The sequence below is a fragment of the Callorhinus ursinus genome, unplaced genomic scaffold (genome assembly GCF_003265705.2).
Source record: "Callorhinus ursinus isolate GAN/ISIS: 27379988/994484 unplaced genomic scaffold, GSC_fseal_2.0 scaffold25, whole genome shotgun sequence".
NCBI classification, from domain to species: Eukaryota; Metazoa; Chordata; class Mammalia; order Carnivora; family Otariidae; genus Callorhinus; species Callorhinus ursinus.
Genome location: NW_027397087.1, coordinates 6,976,663 through 6,992,098, shown reverse-complemented (window position 1 = coordinate 6,992,098; position 15,436 = coordinate 6,976,663). Strand labels below are relative to the sequence as shown.

Genomic DNA, 15,436 nt, shown 5'->3' with positions numbered 1-15,436 from the left:
GCAGAGGGAGAAGCAGGCTCCCAAGGAGCAGGGAGCCCGATGCGGGACTCTATCCCAGGACCCCGGGATCTTGACCTGAGCCGAAGGCAGATGCTTAACCATCTGAGCCACCCAGGCGCCCTAAAAGCAACAGTTTAAAAAAAAAAGAAAGGCACAGGTCAGAGCCTTGATTTCTCTTAGTTGGTTTTCTCTCCCCACATCCCCAAGAAATCTGAAATATGTTATTTTCTTAATGAGCACCATTAGTCACCAAAAATAAAAATGGAAAGAGTGGCCTTTATACATGAAATATTAGAATTGTGTGGACATTTGGAGTTTATCTATTGTCTAGCTACTCCAAGAGTGGTCGGTGGACCAGAAGCATTGGCATCACCTGGGAGCCTGTTAGAATCTTGGAGCCTCCACCTGACACACTGAATCAGCATTTTAGCAAGAGCCCCAGTTGATTTATTTGCACATTAAAGTTTGAGAAGCCCCAGAATTTGGGGATGAGAGCCCCATTGGCTCTCAGATCCAGCCCTAGGATCAGTAATTTAGAAATCTCCCCAGGTGATTCTAATGCAGTAGAGTTAAGACTGCAAAACTAGTCCAACCACATTTCTCAAATGAGGAAATGATGGCCTACAAAAGTTTACAGATTTACCCAGGATAACCCAGCTATTTAGCATCAGAATCCAAACAGTGTCCTCTCTTCTCCTTATTTAAAATAAAAAGCAGAGGCAAGGGAACAGAGCATAAGGAGTGTGGAGACGGAGATTACTATTATTATTTTTTTAATTCTTTTTTTTTTTTTTTTTTTTTAGGGAGGGAGGTGGGATGGGTCAGAGAGAGAATCTTAAGCAGGCTCCATGCCCAGCGCGGAGCCTGACTGGAGCTTGATCCCACAACCCGGAGATCATGACCTGAGCCGAAATCAAGAGTCAGATACTTAACCAAATGAGCCAGCCAGGTGCCCCTGGGGATTATTATTTTGATATAGGGTGGTCAGGAAAGACCCACCTGAGGAGGCAGACACCTGAGGGAAGAGAGGAAGTGAGCCATAGGGATAGTAGGGCAACTGTATTCCCCGGCAGAGGAGGAAGCAGAGGGCTGTGTGTGTGTGTGTGTGTGTGTGTGTGTGTGTGTGTGTGTGTTCGTTCCTCCAAGAGTATTGCATCTTGGAGGAACAACAAGGAGCGGTGTTTCCAAATTCCCAACATAGTAATCTTTGGGATGCAGAAACGAGAAATCAAAGCTGCCCACAGTTCTCAAAATCTTAAGTTATTCTTTTTTTTAATATGTTATTTTTCTTTTTTCTTTTCTTTTTTAAGATTTTATTTATTTATTTGAGAGAGAGAGAAAGAGAGATAGAGAGCATGAGAGGGAAGAGGTTCAGAGGGAGAAGCAGACTCCCCGCTCAGCGGGGAGCCCGATGCGGGACTCGATCCCGGGACTCCAGGATCATGACCTGAGCCGAAGGCAGTCGCTTAACCAACTGAGCCACCCAGGCGCCCAGTCTTAAATTATTCTTAAAATATTTTCAATCTTCATATTCTTGTTATCGTGCTATCTGAATCATTTTTTTAAAAAGACTTTATTTATTTGAGAGAGAGAGAGAGAGCGCGGGAGCCCCGGGGGAAGGGGCAGAGGGAGAGAGAATCCTGAAGCAGACTCTATGCTGAGCATGGAACCCAATTTGACCTCACAACCTGAACCAAATCGATCATGACCTGAACCAAAACCAAAGAGTAGGATGCTGAACTGACTGAGCCAGCCAGGGGCCCCCTGAATCAAAAAGCATTTGTAGGTGGTGCTCACTTCGGCAGCACGTATACTAAAAACATTTGTAGGTGTTTACAAGAACTGTAGCCTTTAGCAAATATTCAAATACTGGAGAACACAGAGAACATCATTGGATACCATTTGAATAGGGTAACATACAAATTTTCAAGCAAGGCTAACAGCATTTCATAGAATCACAGGTTGGAAATTGCCAATTTAAGGACTTACTTTTGAGTCAAAACTTATTATTTCTTGGAACATCACTCAGAGTTTGTATAAAGTATACAGTAAGAATCAACTTTTTTTTTTTAAGATTTTATTTATTTATTTGACACAGAGAGAGAGAGACAGCGAGAGAGGGAACACAAGCAGGGGGAGTGGGAGAGGGAGAAGCAGGCTTCCTGCCGAGCAGGGAGCCCGATGCGGGGCTCGATCCCAGGACCCTGGGATCATGACCTGAGCCGAAGGCAGACGCTTAACTACTGAGCCACTCAGGCGACCCAAGGATCAACTTGTTAATATTTATTTTATTTGCAAGAATGACTCACCGTTAGCAGCAGCCATGGCCAGGAAAACACACTTAGAACATGGCACCAGCTCCCAGCAAGACCGACCAATCCGACTGTGACTGCATCTCTCCCATGTGCTCCAATCCATGTTCCCAGAACGTTGCCCTCAACTTCTGACACAGGGTGTTAGCCTTTCCTGCTTTTGCTTTTGACTTAATATCAGTGGATTTCTTCAGTAACATCTTTATGTTGGTTGATAAAGTTTAATTCTTATAGGAGAATTAGAATAACTTTTCCATTTTTCCTGATTTCTCAACTATTTTTTTTTTTTTAATTTAGAAAAACATACAAATTTCCTGATCAATGCTGGGAAGAAATTCCTGTGCAGAAACACTAACAAGGAGGACAGTGAGGCTGGAGCAAAGTTTACCCAAGAGAGGGTGGTAGGACTAGAGTCTGAGAGTAAACAGAGGGCCTGGTCCTTTAGGAGCTGTGGGCATTGTAAGGGCTCTGCAGGGTATGGGGAACCATGGAGAGTCCGGAGCAGAGGAGTGACATGGTTTGACTTCAGTTTTGAAGGCATCATTCAGGCTGCTGTTTGAAAGTAGTAGGGGCAAGGAAGGCAACAATGAGGAAGGAGGTTGTTGCAAAAATCTAGGTGAAAGATGATGGCAGTAGGGACCAGAAGGGAAGCACGGAAGGTGCTGAGAGGTAGTTAGATTCTGGACATGTTTTAAGTGTAAAGCTGATAGGATTTATAACAAATTGATTGTAGACCTTGAGGGTAAGAGGAATTGAGGACAACTTCAAGGTTCTTGGTCTGAGTCTGGCAGGATGGAGTTACCACTTGCTGAGATAGATAAGAGGATGGGGTGGGAGTGGGGGTGCTGTGGAGAGGTTTGGTTTTTGACATGTTAGGTTCAAGATGCTTCCAGTAGAGACGTCTTAATAGTTAAATAAAAGTGGAGTTCAGGGGAGAAGTCTGGGTTGGAGATAGAAACACAGGATTTAGCAGTGTATGGATGGCATTTACAGCCAGGTTTTTAAACCCAGTTTTTAAACCACAACCCTAGATTGTAGCTGTGGTTCCCTGAGCAACTCATTTCCCCTTTGTCTATTTGCTTCACTGAAAAACACTTTTCTAAAGAATACACTTCCTATCTACCTAACATAATGAGGCTAAAGGGGCTGTGCATGGGAAAATGCCTTGAAAACTGTAAAGTGCTGTCCGTACTAGAAAGCAGATATTTGATGATACCGAGGATGAAGAAAATCAGTTGGGGGACCCATGGAAACAGTCTTCATGCGCTGAAGATGTGAGAAAACACAAAAAAGGAAAAGTGCAAATAAAAAAATCATTACTCTTTTGGACTGTAGCTCAATCTTGCAAAAGTACTATTTTTTATTTACGTGTAATCCAAAATATAGCAAGAACTTCAAATACATGATCTTTTCGAGCTGCACAACAATCTTGTGAGGAAGCAATTATTATTCCCATTTTACAGAGGAGGAAACTGAGGTCAGAGAGGATGCCAGACCTACAGAGCATATCAAGGGTAGAGAGTCACATAAGCATCCAGGCGCCCTCCTTTCGAGTTCAATGTAAATACGAACAACCCTTTCCCCAGCCACACCGTCCGCAGGAAGACCGAGGAGACAGTAGGGCGGCCCCAGCTCGCGAGGGTCCAACAGCGCTCCTCGCCGCCCTCGGCCCCCACCCCTTATTTCAGCATGGTACGGCCCTTTTCTCTTATCGCGAGACTGGAAGCGCAGTGCTTCTGGTTGCCGAGGGAACAGCGTTCCTGGAGGCAGGAGCGCTTTGGACACGCAGCTCGTTCCCCCTCCGGAGAAGTTGTGGTGGCCGGAAAGACCCCTCGCCTTTGGGGGACAGGGGGTGACGCTGAGTGTCAACGGTGCGCTTCTGCGCCCGTCAATGATCTGCCGACTGGCGACTGCCTCCCGGAGTTTTCGCCGGGAAGGTAAGGCACCGCACCTGTTAGGACCCCATCTCTATCGCCGCGCGACCTGCCGCGGTGTGAGCGGGACACAGTCGCGTCAGGGACCTCAGAGGGGCTGTCAGGAAGAGGGGCTGGGCCAATGAGAGGGCGGGGCGGAGTCGTGTCAGGCTGCTGGGCCTGGAGACTGGCTGTTAGGGCGAAGGCGGGGCAGGGCTAGTAGGGGGCGGGTTCAGCGGGGGTGGGGCGGGCTCAACCGGGGTGGGGCGGGGCTTGGGAGGAGCGGGCCTGCCCAATGGGGACAGAGGCATCTTCCTCTACCGAGACTGTCGCCAGCATTTCCACATTCCTGACCTTAGGACCTTCTATCAGGGACTCCTATTGTCCTGTGCCTTCTGGACTTCAAGATCTAAAACTTACATTAAAAGGGGCGCCTGGGTGGCTCAGTCAAGCCTCTGTCTTCGGCTCAGGTCATGATCCCAGGGTCCTGGGATTGAGCCCCGCATGGGGCTCCCTACTCCGCGGGAAGCCTGCTTCTCCCTCTCCCACTCCCCCTGCTTGTGTTCCCCCTCTCGCTGTGTCTCTCTGTCAAATAAATAAGTAAAATCTTAAAAAAAAAAACAAATTAAAAATTAATCGCCAGTTATTTGAAATAGACGGTAAATAGCAAAGGTATTGGGGGTGGGGGAGGTGGCCAGTAAACATTTGGTTGCAGACTCCTCTCGTAATTAAAGAAATGTAAATCAGACTCACAGAGATCTTTGACACTTACCAGACTGACAAAGATGGAAAAGCTTTTATGATAACCAGATTGACCCCGGGCCAGAATGGGGGAAAGAGGCACTTTCATCACACACTGTTGACCGTGTAATTTGGTACACCCTTTTTGATGGACAAAGTGGCGTCCTACCAAAAGTTGAAAGGCAAGTATTCTTTGACTCAGTGTAGTTTATCACCTAGGTGTATATTTTGTTTAGCATCACTAAATAAAGATTCACACAAAGAGCTTAACTTAAAATTGTGTGTGCCATTTGTGTCTGTTTGTGTTGGGGAAGAGTCGGTAGGTATAAAGGATAAAGGTTTGCATATGCCTAAAAAAAGTGAGATTCCCCAAGTCTATTAACAGTGGTTCTTGGGGTGAGGAAAATTTTGACTTTTTTTTTTTTAAGATTTATTTATGAGAGAGAGAGCATGCATAGGGGGAGAGACAGAGGGAGAGAATCTTCAAGCTGACTCCCGGGAGGGGGAGCCCGACTTGGGGCTCATCCCCTGACCATGAAATCATGACCTGAGCCAAAACCAAGAGTCCAACGCTCAACCGACTAAGGCACCCAGGCACTCTGGAAATTTTGACTTTAAGAAGTTTTACATTCTTCTATATTATTTGACTTTTTGCTTCTCATGGGCAAGTATTTCTTACATAATAAATATATAAAGTAAAAAAACTAACAATATAAGTTTTAGACATTAAAACCATGAAAATAAATATAATTCCATTTTTTTAAAAGGTTGTCTATTTATTATTACTAAGCAGAGGAGGATTCATTTTCTTTCAATTCTTCCTTTCATCCAAAAATAACAAATTATGGCAGCTGTGTGTCCCTATTTTGGTTTCAAATGATCTGTGGTGATTGCATTTCTTATAAGCCTGTATGAAAAAGTTTATTTTTTATTTTTAAAAGATTTTTATGTATTTGATAGAGAGCGCACAAGAGAAAGCATAAGCAGGGGGAGTGGCAGAGGGAGAAGCAGTTTCCCCGCTGAGCAAGGACCTGGCTGTGGGACTCGATCCCAGGACCCCGGGATCATGACCTGAGCTGAAGGCAGATGCTTAACCGACTGAGCCACCCAGGTGCCCCTGAAAAAGTTTAAATTAATCTTGTTTGAAATGAATGTTATAAAAAGTTGATATGTGTTAGTAGTGATTTGTTACAATTTAGAATCTGGTCATATATATCACCTGCTTAATGGAATATCATGAAATAAATAATATTTTATTTATTTATTTATTAAAGATTTTATTTATTTATTTGACAGAGAAAGAAATAGTGAGAGAGGGAACACAAGCAGGGGGAGTGGGCCTGGGAGAAGCAGGCTTCCTGCTGAGCAGGGAGCCCAATGTGGGACTCGATCCCAGGACCCTGGGATCATGACCTGAGCCCAAGGCAGACACTTAATGACAGCCACCCAGGCGCCCAATAATATTTTATTTTTGAAATACTTTTAATGCAATAAGAAAATGCTTCATCATGTGATGTTAAGTGAGAAATATATGAGTCCAATTTTGGTGGAAACACACAGAGCAAAAATGGACAAGAAATATGCCAAAGATGGGCGCCTGGGTGGCTCGTTCGTTAAGCGTCTGCCTTCGGCTCAGGTCATGATCCCAGGGTCCTGGGATCGAGCCCTGCATCGGGCTCCCTGCTCAGCGGGAAGCCTGCTTCTCCCTCTCCCACTCCCCCTGCTTGTGTTCCTGCTCTCGCTGTGTCTCTCTGTCAAATAAATAAATAAGATCTTTAAAAAAAAAAAAAAGAAATATGCCAAAGAGGGGTGCCTGGGGGGCTCAGTTGATTAAGTGACCGTCTTCAGCTCAGGTCATGATCCCAGAGTCCTGGGATTGAGCCCCACATCGGGCTCCCTGCTCAGCAGGGAGTCTGCTTCTCCTTCTGCCCTTCGCCCCACTCATGCTCTCTTTCACTCTCGTTCTCTCTCAAATAAATAAATAAAATCTTAAAAAAAAAAAAGAAATATGCCAATGGTGTTTAGCTCAGCGTGGTGAATATTGGGTGATTTTTATTTATTTTTGAATACACTTTAATATATTCTAGACATTTTCCTACAATAAATAAATAAATTATGAATTCAAGATATACTTATTAGAAAATCAGAAAATACATATAAGCAAAAGATAAAATAAAAGACCAAGAACAGGGGTGACTCGGTTGGTTAAGCGTCTGCCTTCAGCTCAGGTCATGATCTCAGGGTCATGAGATCAAGCCTTACATTGGGCTCCCTGCTCAGCAGGGAGCCTGCTTCTCTTTCTCCCTCCACTGCTCCCCCTGCTTGTGCTCTCTCTCTCTCTATATATGTATATATCAAATAAATAAATAAAATCTTTCAAAAAAAAAACAAACCAAGAACATCCATGAACCCACCAATCCAGAGGAACCCACCTCTGTTTCTTCTCTGGTTTGTTATCATCTTTCAGGTCCCTTTGTGTATATTTCTTTAGAGAATTGAACTCTTTTTTTTTTTTTTTTTAGCAAGATATCAACATTTAGCAAGATATTTTCTTTCTTTTCCTTTTTTTGGATATTTTCTTTCTTTCCTTCCTTCTCCTCTCCCCCCCCTTCTTTCTTCCTTTCTTTGCCTATTTAGAAACAAGTAATGGATAAGGGGCATTGAATTAGGATCTTATAGATATATTTTCAATATTTAAGAAGAAATCTCAATAGCCACATAGAAATTCCACAAGAAAAATAAAACATTGTCAAGGAAAGTAATCAAATGATAATTAAATACTTATAATGACAGAAGCACTAAATGTTAATTTAACCAAGTACTATGCCATAACTATATTGAGTGTATGTGGGGAGGAGTGAATTCCTCTGTGTGAATTCCTTGTTTATGCCCTTAGCCAGTTTTCTATTGGAATGTTTCTTTTCTTATAGATTGGTAAGATTTCCTTAAATATGTAAATTCATTAACCTTTTGTGTATCGTATAACCTTTTGTGTTGCATATATTTCCCCTAGATTCTCAGGTACCTTTTAGTTTAATTTAGAGTTCTTTGTGTTTGTTTGTTTTTTGACATTCAAGAGCATTAACTGTTATGTGATCAAATCTGTCAGTCTCTTCCTTTTTGATTTATGCTCTTGGTGTTATCTTTAGTAAGTCATTCACTTACTACGTAAATTATCTTTATATTTCCTTTCAGTCCTCGGAGGTTTCTTATTTTACATTTATTTATTATTTTAAAAATTAGTTTTTACTTTTATTAAAGTAGTATAATAAAAAATGTCACACTCTGCTCTAACATTCACAATAGAAGAAAAGAGAAGCAATTCCTAGTCTCACTCTCCAGAGGCAACCATCCTGAACTCGTAAATACAATGCTTATTTTTTGGCTTTATCAGTTTTTGGGCATTCTCTTTGATTTCCTATTAAGACAGATTAGATATTTTATACTACCTCTCCTTTTACCAGCTCCTGCCCAGATACACTCAATACAGGTAAGGCACAGTATTTGGTTAAATCATTTAGTGCTTCTGTCATTATAAGTATTTAATTATCATTTGATTACTTTCTTTGACCATGCTTTATTTTTCTTGTGGAATTTCTATGTGGCTATTGAGATTTTTTCTTAAACATTGAAAATACATCTGTAAGATCCTAATTCAATGCCCCTTATCTATTACTTTTTTCTACATAGGCAAAATCATAAGATTGTCGGTTATATCCCCACCCAGCCTGGGAACTGTATTTTATTTAATTTATTATTTTCAGGAACAAATGTAATAGAAGAGACCTATTTCTAAAGCAAACTGAAAGATTTCTGGAGCTTTTTAGATAATCCATGTCATTGATGGTTCTCTGTGCTTCTTCTCCCTTTACTGACAAGTATTATACCGGCTCTGCAAATGCTTCCATCTCATTGCTCCCTCTGTAAGCTATAAGTCTCCCTTGACAGGCTGCTCACGGCATTTACAAGACTTTTGGCCTTTTGGTGACTTATGCTTTTTGATTGTGACGTGATGGGCCGCAGTGATCTGTCATCCCACAATAATAATGTCAGTGCCTTCCTGAGTGAGCCCGAATGCTTTTGCAGAGTTTGAATAATGTTGCGATCAATGCCTTTTTCATTTGCTAAGATGGAAAGAGTTGACCTACTGGTCCCTTAAGCATCAGCTTTGGCACACTGAATGGTTGGAGGCCAAATCTTATTATCCCTCTGTGTGCCTTGGAGGGATGTTTGTGCTTCCTCCTGTATCCAAAACTTCCTTGGACTCTGCCTCTGCTTTCAAAAAAAGAAAGAAAGATGAGTCATTTTGTAGGGTAAAAAAAGGACATTGTTTACACTCACTGGGGCCAGAGGCAGTTGTTTTTCCTCTTTCTGTTATGAGACAAATGGTTTAATTCATAATTAGTAGAAATTTAGGGAAATTATGAAATTTAGGGAAGGATTGTTGGAAGATCCATTTACATGTAAAGCTAAGTATGAGAAGGCAAAATCTGGAATTCTCCCTATTTCTTCCATTTTTCTCAGTATGCATGATACCCCGCCATTACTGAGCAGATCTGGAATGGTCCTGATCAAGGGCACAGTTTGGAAGGATCAAGGCGCCTGCAGTGCCCAAGTTCTCCCACTAGTTTAAACCATCCTGCCTAATAATCCTTGCTTCAGAAAACAGCACTGGAAATAGGGAGCCAGAGGGGTGACAGGCCTGTGGATGGTGTCACATGAAAAATAGAAATTGGCAATTTGGGGCCAGATAGTAAGGGTGTGTCCTCTAGCAGAGAAAGTAGGTTTTGTTTTCTTGTTTCTTTCTTTCTTTCTTTTTTTTTTTTTAAGATTTTATTTATTTATTTGACAGAGAGCACAAGCAGGGGGAGCAGCAGAGGGAGAGGGAGAAGCAGACTCCCCACTGAACAGGGAGCCCGATGCGGGGCTTGATCCCAGAACCCCGAGATCATGACCTGAGCCGAAGGCAGACGCTTAACCGACTGAGCCACCCAGGCGCCCCTTGTTCTCTTGTTTCTGAGGGTGAAGTAGAATCATGGGTTTTAAAAGTGGGGGATTGATAGAAAAAGAGCGGTGACCAGGAGATGGGTACTCCATGAAAATGTGGTACCGAGGAGGAGGGGAGAAGTCAGAGCTGAAAGCTGAGCTAGAATAGAAGTGCTAGATAGAATAAGGAAGGCAAAACCCGGAGAAAGGAGAGGCCTTACACATCATTACAATGCAGTGAATCTGGGTTGAGAGGCTTGGTGCTCCATGGCCAAGGACACAGTAAATGTTTCTTTTGGAGGCGCAGGAAGCCCCTGAGATAGCAGTCACTCTGCATTCTTTTTTAACCACTTTCCGAATCTAACATCCTGGTCAGAATGTTTTCCACCTGTAGTACATAAAATTCCTGGACACAGACGTCTTTTGGTGAAATTAGGGTGGTGTGACTTTGGTGGCAATATAATCCTTATTTAACAAAGATTCTGGGTAAATTGCGCATTAACTCTAATGACACATGTAAGTATACAGGTCATAACTTGCTTTAATTTCTTGTTTGTTTCAGGATATCAATGGATATTATAAAGGGAAACTTAGATGGAATTTCAAAACCAGCCTCGAATTCAAGAACACGTCCCGGGAGCATAGGTCCAAGTACTTCTTTGGAGGTGCTCTCACCGGAACCAGCATCCTTCAAGGTACTTTTGCTGTTTAGAAATGACTTCAGGTCCTTCTCCTAAACTCTAGCACTTGGTAAACCAAAGCTGTTGTTAACATCCCACTTAAAGGATCCTCTTTAGAGGATATGTTCTGGGAGCACTCAGATTTCTTCTTGGATTTTACTTTAGATCATTTAATGTGAAAATTCTGTGTCCTTCTTTACCTCCTTCTCTCCCTCCCTCTTTTGTTTTTGTTTTTGTTTTTGGAGTATGGCTTATTTGCTCACAGTTGTACTTTGCTAATGCTCATTTGTAAACTTTTCTTTTTCATAAAAAAATCTTTGTATTCTAATATCTACTATGCCGCCGTTGACTCTTTTTTTTTAAAAAGATTTTATTTATTTATTTGAGAGAGAGAATGAGAGAGAGAGAGCACGAGAGGGAAGAGGGTCAGAGGGAGAAGCAGACTCCCCGCTGAGCAGGGAGCCCGACGCGGGACTCGATCCCGGGACTCCAGGATCATGACCTGAGCCGAAGGCAGTCGCTCAACCAACTGAGCCACCCAGGTGCCCCCACTGACTCTTAATATGAAAAAGGTTCAGTAATTTTAAAAATAAAGTTTGGGTCAAAGACCATGTAGTACATATTTAGTAGGTACCTTAGCTGGCCTGACTTCCTTTTCTTTTCTTTAGTAGTCTCTATTTCTTTTCCTAAATTATCTAAACTTGATGTTTTTTAAGGAATCAGTTGTTTTAAAAAATATTAATTTATTTATTTGAGAGAGAGAGAGAGAGAGAGCGCACTAGCAGGAGGGGCAGAGGATGAAGGAGAGGGAATCTCAAGCAGACTCCCCGCTCAGTGTAGGAGCCAGATGCTGGGCTCGATCTCACGACCCTGAGCTGAAATCAAGAGTCAGATGCTTAACCAGCTGTGCCATCCAGGTGCCCCAGAAATCAGTTTTTTCATCAGCTGTATGAGACTATTTGTTTTAAGCTTGTGGCAAACAAAAATTTGAAACCTTATGGTGAAAAAAATCTTTTCAAGCTTATGAATCCATACTCATTTATTCTTTTGATTTCTGGACTAGACTCTATGTTTAGAGGGTTTGTTGTGATTTAGTGCAGGAAATAGAAAGCACTCTGGGCATTTCCAGCAGACAGGGATTGAATACCAGAAGTTCAGTTTCTCAAAATCAGTGGAAGGCCAGCGGGAAAGGAAATCATGGGAGGGGACTTCCCTTGGATTGTTGGTTCGTAGGTTACATCTCCATGACTGAAATAAAAAAGCTGCCTTCTACACTGCTACCAGTCCCTCAGAACTACAAAACTGGTCACTAGACATACAGAGATGACTACCTTTGGTATTTCTTGCCAATGTCCTATCACGAGCTTGGGAAGATGGCTTCTACTTCATGTCTGCAGGCTAAATCTTGTGCAGATGTATCTGATCATTCTAACATGCACCAAGAACTATTAAGTGGCTTGTTAAAATCCCAGGTCTAGCTCAGCTCTTTGTTTTGTTTCATCTAATCCTGCATCATTACTGTGTGTTAACTCTTGTTAGTTGTGTAATAATTTTTGTTATCTGGTAGGATGGATCTCCCCATCTTATTCTTTTTCTAGAACCGTCTTCGCTCTTCTTGGTTTTTTGTTCTTTTTGTATTTTAGATTGGTTTTTCAAGTCTTGTGAGAATTGCTCTTGGGGTTTTGACTGAAATTGCTTTGAATTTATAGATTACTTTGGAGAGAATTTCTAACTTTATGATATTAAATCTTATTTATTAACATTGTATCTCATTGACTTGTTTCTTTTTTCTTTTTTTTGGTGGGCAGCAAAGCAACATTTATTAAGCGATAGTACAGAGCTCCCAAAGAGGGAGGGGACCCAAGAGGCTTGCCCTCATTGACTTGTTTCTTTTTTTTTTTTTAAATATGGTTTCTTTTTTTTAAAAAAGATTTTATTTATTTATTTGAGAGAGAGAATGAGAGAGAGAGAGAGCATGAGAGGGGGGAGGGTCAGAGGGAGAAGCAGACTCCCTGCCGAGCAGGGAGCCCGATGAGGGACTCGATACCAGGACCCCGGGATCATGACCTGAGCCGAAGGCAGTTGCTTAACCAACTGAGCCACCCAGACGGCCATCATAGTCTGTTTTAAATGCAACAGCAATATAATCCATTTAAAAAGTATGTATATTGTTGTTAAGGCGCCCCATTGACTTGTTTCTAATTTAAAAATATACATACTGTAAAATTACTTTTTTATTTTTTATTTATCTGTTTTAAAAAAAGATTTTATTTATTTATTTGAGAGAGAACGAGCATGAGTGGGGTGAGGAGCAGAGGGACAAGCAGACTCTCCGCTGAGTGAGGAGCCCAGTGTGGGGCTTGAGCCCAGGACCCTGACATCATGCCCTGAGCCAAAGTCAGATGCTTAACCAACTGAGCCACCCAGGCACCCCAAAATTTACTCTTTTTACTCCACAGTTCTGAGTTTGGGAAATATGTAGAGTGATACCATCACAATAAAGATATAGGACAGTTCTATCACCCCTCAAAAATTTCTTCATGCTACCCCTTTGTCCTTACTCAATCTCTCCTATTCTTTTTTTTAATTTAAATTCAATAAACACATAGTGTTACTTATTATACATAGTGTATTATTAATTTCAGAGGTACAGTTCAGTGAGCCATCAGTTGCATGTAACACCCAATGCTCATTACATCACATGTCCTCCTTAATGCCCATCACCCTGTTACCCCATTCCCCAACCGACCTCCTCTGCAGCAACCCTCAGTTTGTTTCCTATGATTAAGTCTCTTATTGTTTGTCTCCCTCTCTGATTTCATCTTACTTTATTTTTCTCTCTCTTCCCCTATGAGCCTGTGTTTTGTTTCTTAAATTCCACATATGAGTGAAATCATATGATAATTGTCTTTCTCTGATTGACGTACTTTGCTTAGCATAATATCCTCTAGTTCCATCCACGTTGTGGCAAATGGTAAGATTTCATTTTTTGATGGCTGCATAATATTCCATTGTGTGTGTGTATGTACGTATGTACGTATGTACGTATGTATGTATGTATGTATGTATGTATCTATATATCACTCGTTCTTTATCCATTCATCTGTTGATGGGCATCTGGGCTCTTTCCATAGTTTGGCTGTTTCAATCTCCCCTACTCTTAATCTTGGAAACTCCCGATCTATTCTCTACCTGTTGTTTTTCTTTTTCCAGAGAGTCATATGAATGGAATTAAAAAGTATGTAGCTTTTGAGTCTGGATTTGCCTGTTGGCACAATGCATTTGAGACTCCTGTATTGTTATACATATCAATAGTTCACTCTTTTTTACTGATGAGTAGTGTTCCATTGTGTGGGTGTATCACAGTTTGTTTATCCATTCACATGTTTTTTAAAATAATTTTTTATTGTTATGTTAATCACCATACATTACATCATTAGTTTTTGATGTAGTGTTCCATGATTCATTGTTTGTGCATAACACTCAGTGCTCCATGCAGAATGTGCCCTCTTTATACCCATCACCAGGCTAACCCATCCCCCCACCCTCCTCCCCTCTAGAACCCTCAGTTTGTTTTTCAGAGTCCATCGTCTCTCATGGTTCGTCTCCCCCTCCGACTTACTCCCCTTCATTCTTCCCCTCCTGCTATCTTCTTTTTTTTTTCTTAACATATATTGCATTATTTGTTTCAGAAGTACAGATCCGTGATTCATCAGTCTTGTACAATTCACAGTGCTCACCATAGCACATACCCTCCCCAATGTCTATCACCCAGCCACCCAATCCCTCCCACCCCCCACCACTCCAGCAACCTTCAGTTTGTTTCCTGAGAATAAGAATTCCTCATATCAGTGAGGTCATATGATACATGTCTTTCTCTGATTGACTTATTTCACTCAGCATAACACCCTCCAGTTCCATCCACGTCGTTGCAAATATCTCATTCCTTTTGATGGCTGCATAATATTCCATTGTGTATATATACCACTTCTTCTTTATCCATTCATCTGTTGATGGACATCTTGGCTCTTTCCACAGTTTGGCTATTGTGGACATTGCTGCTATAAACATTGGGGTGTTCCTACCCCTTCAGATCCCTACATTTGTATCTTTGTGGTAAATACCCAGTAGTGCAATTGCTGGATCGTATGGTAGCTCTATTTTCAACTGTTTGAGGAACCTCCATACTGTTTTCCAGAGTGGTTGCACCAACTTGCATTCCTACCAACAGTGTAGGAGGGTTCCCCTTACCCCACATCCCTGCCAACATCTGTCGTTTCCTGACTTGTTCATTTTAGCCATTCTGACTGGTGTGAGGTGGTATCTCATTGAGGTTTTGATTTGGATTTCCCTGATGCCGAGTGATGTTGAGCACTTTTTCATGTGTCTGTTGGCCATTTGGATGTCTTCTTTGGAAAAATGTCTGTTCATGTCTTCTGCCCATTTCTTGATTGGATTATTTGTTCTTTGGGTGTTGAGTTTGATAAGTTCTTTATAGATTTTGGATACTAGCCCTTTATCTGATATGTCATTTGCAAATATTTTCTCCCATTCTGTCGGTTGTCTTTTGGTTTTGTGGACTGTTTCTTTTGCTGTGCAAAAGCTTTTTATCTTGATGAAGTCCCAATAGTTCATTTTTGCCCTGGCTTCCCTTGCCTTTGGTGATGTTTCTAGGAAGAAGTTGCTGTGGCTGAGGTCGAAGAGGTTGCTGCCTGTGTTCTCCTTTAGGATTTTGATGGACTCCTGTCTCACATTTAGGTCTTTCAACCATTTGGAGTCTATTTTTGTGTGTGGTGTAAGGAAA

General features: G+C 41.7%; 1 protein-coding gene across 6 annotated transcripts in view; it reads left to right on the top strand.

The window, feature by feature from the left end:
* The first annotated feature begins 4,066 nt into the window (after positions 1-4,066).
* FSIP1 (fibrous sheath interacting protein 1) overlaps positions 4,067-15,436 on the top strand; it is a 206,058-nt gene continuing 194,688 nt past the window's right edge. For all 6 annotated transcript variants that reach the window (XM_073876777.1, XM_025883541.2, XM_073876779.1 and 3 more), the window contains exons 1-2: positions 4,067-4,249; positions 10,515-10,647. In XM_073876777.1, coding sequence (XP_073732878.1) covers positions 10,522-10,647 — 126 coding nt within the window. In that variant the 5' untranslated portion in view covers positions 4,067-4,249; positions 10,515-10,521. The remainder of the gene's footprint in view (positions 4,250-10,514; positions 10,648-15,436) is intronic.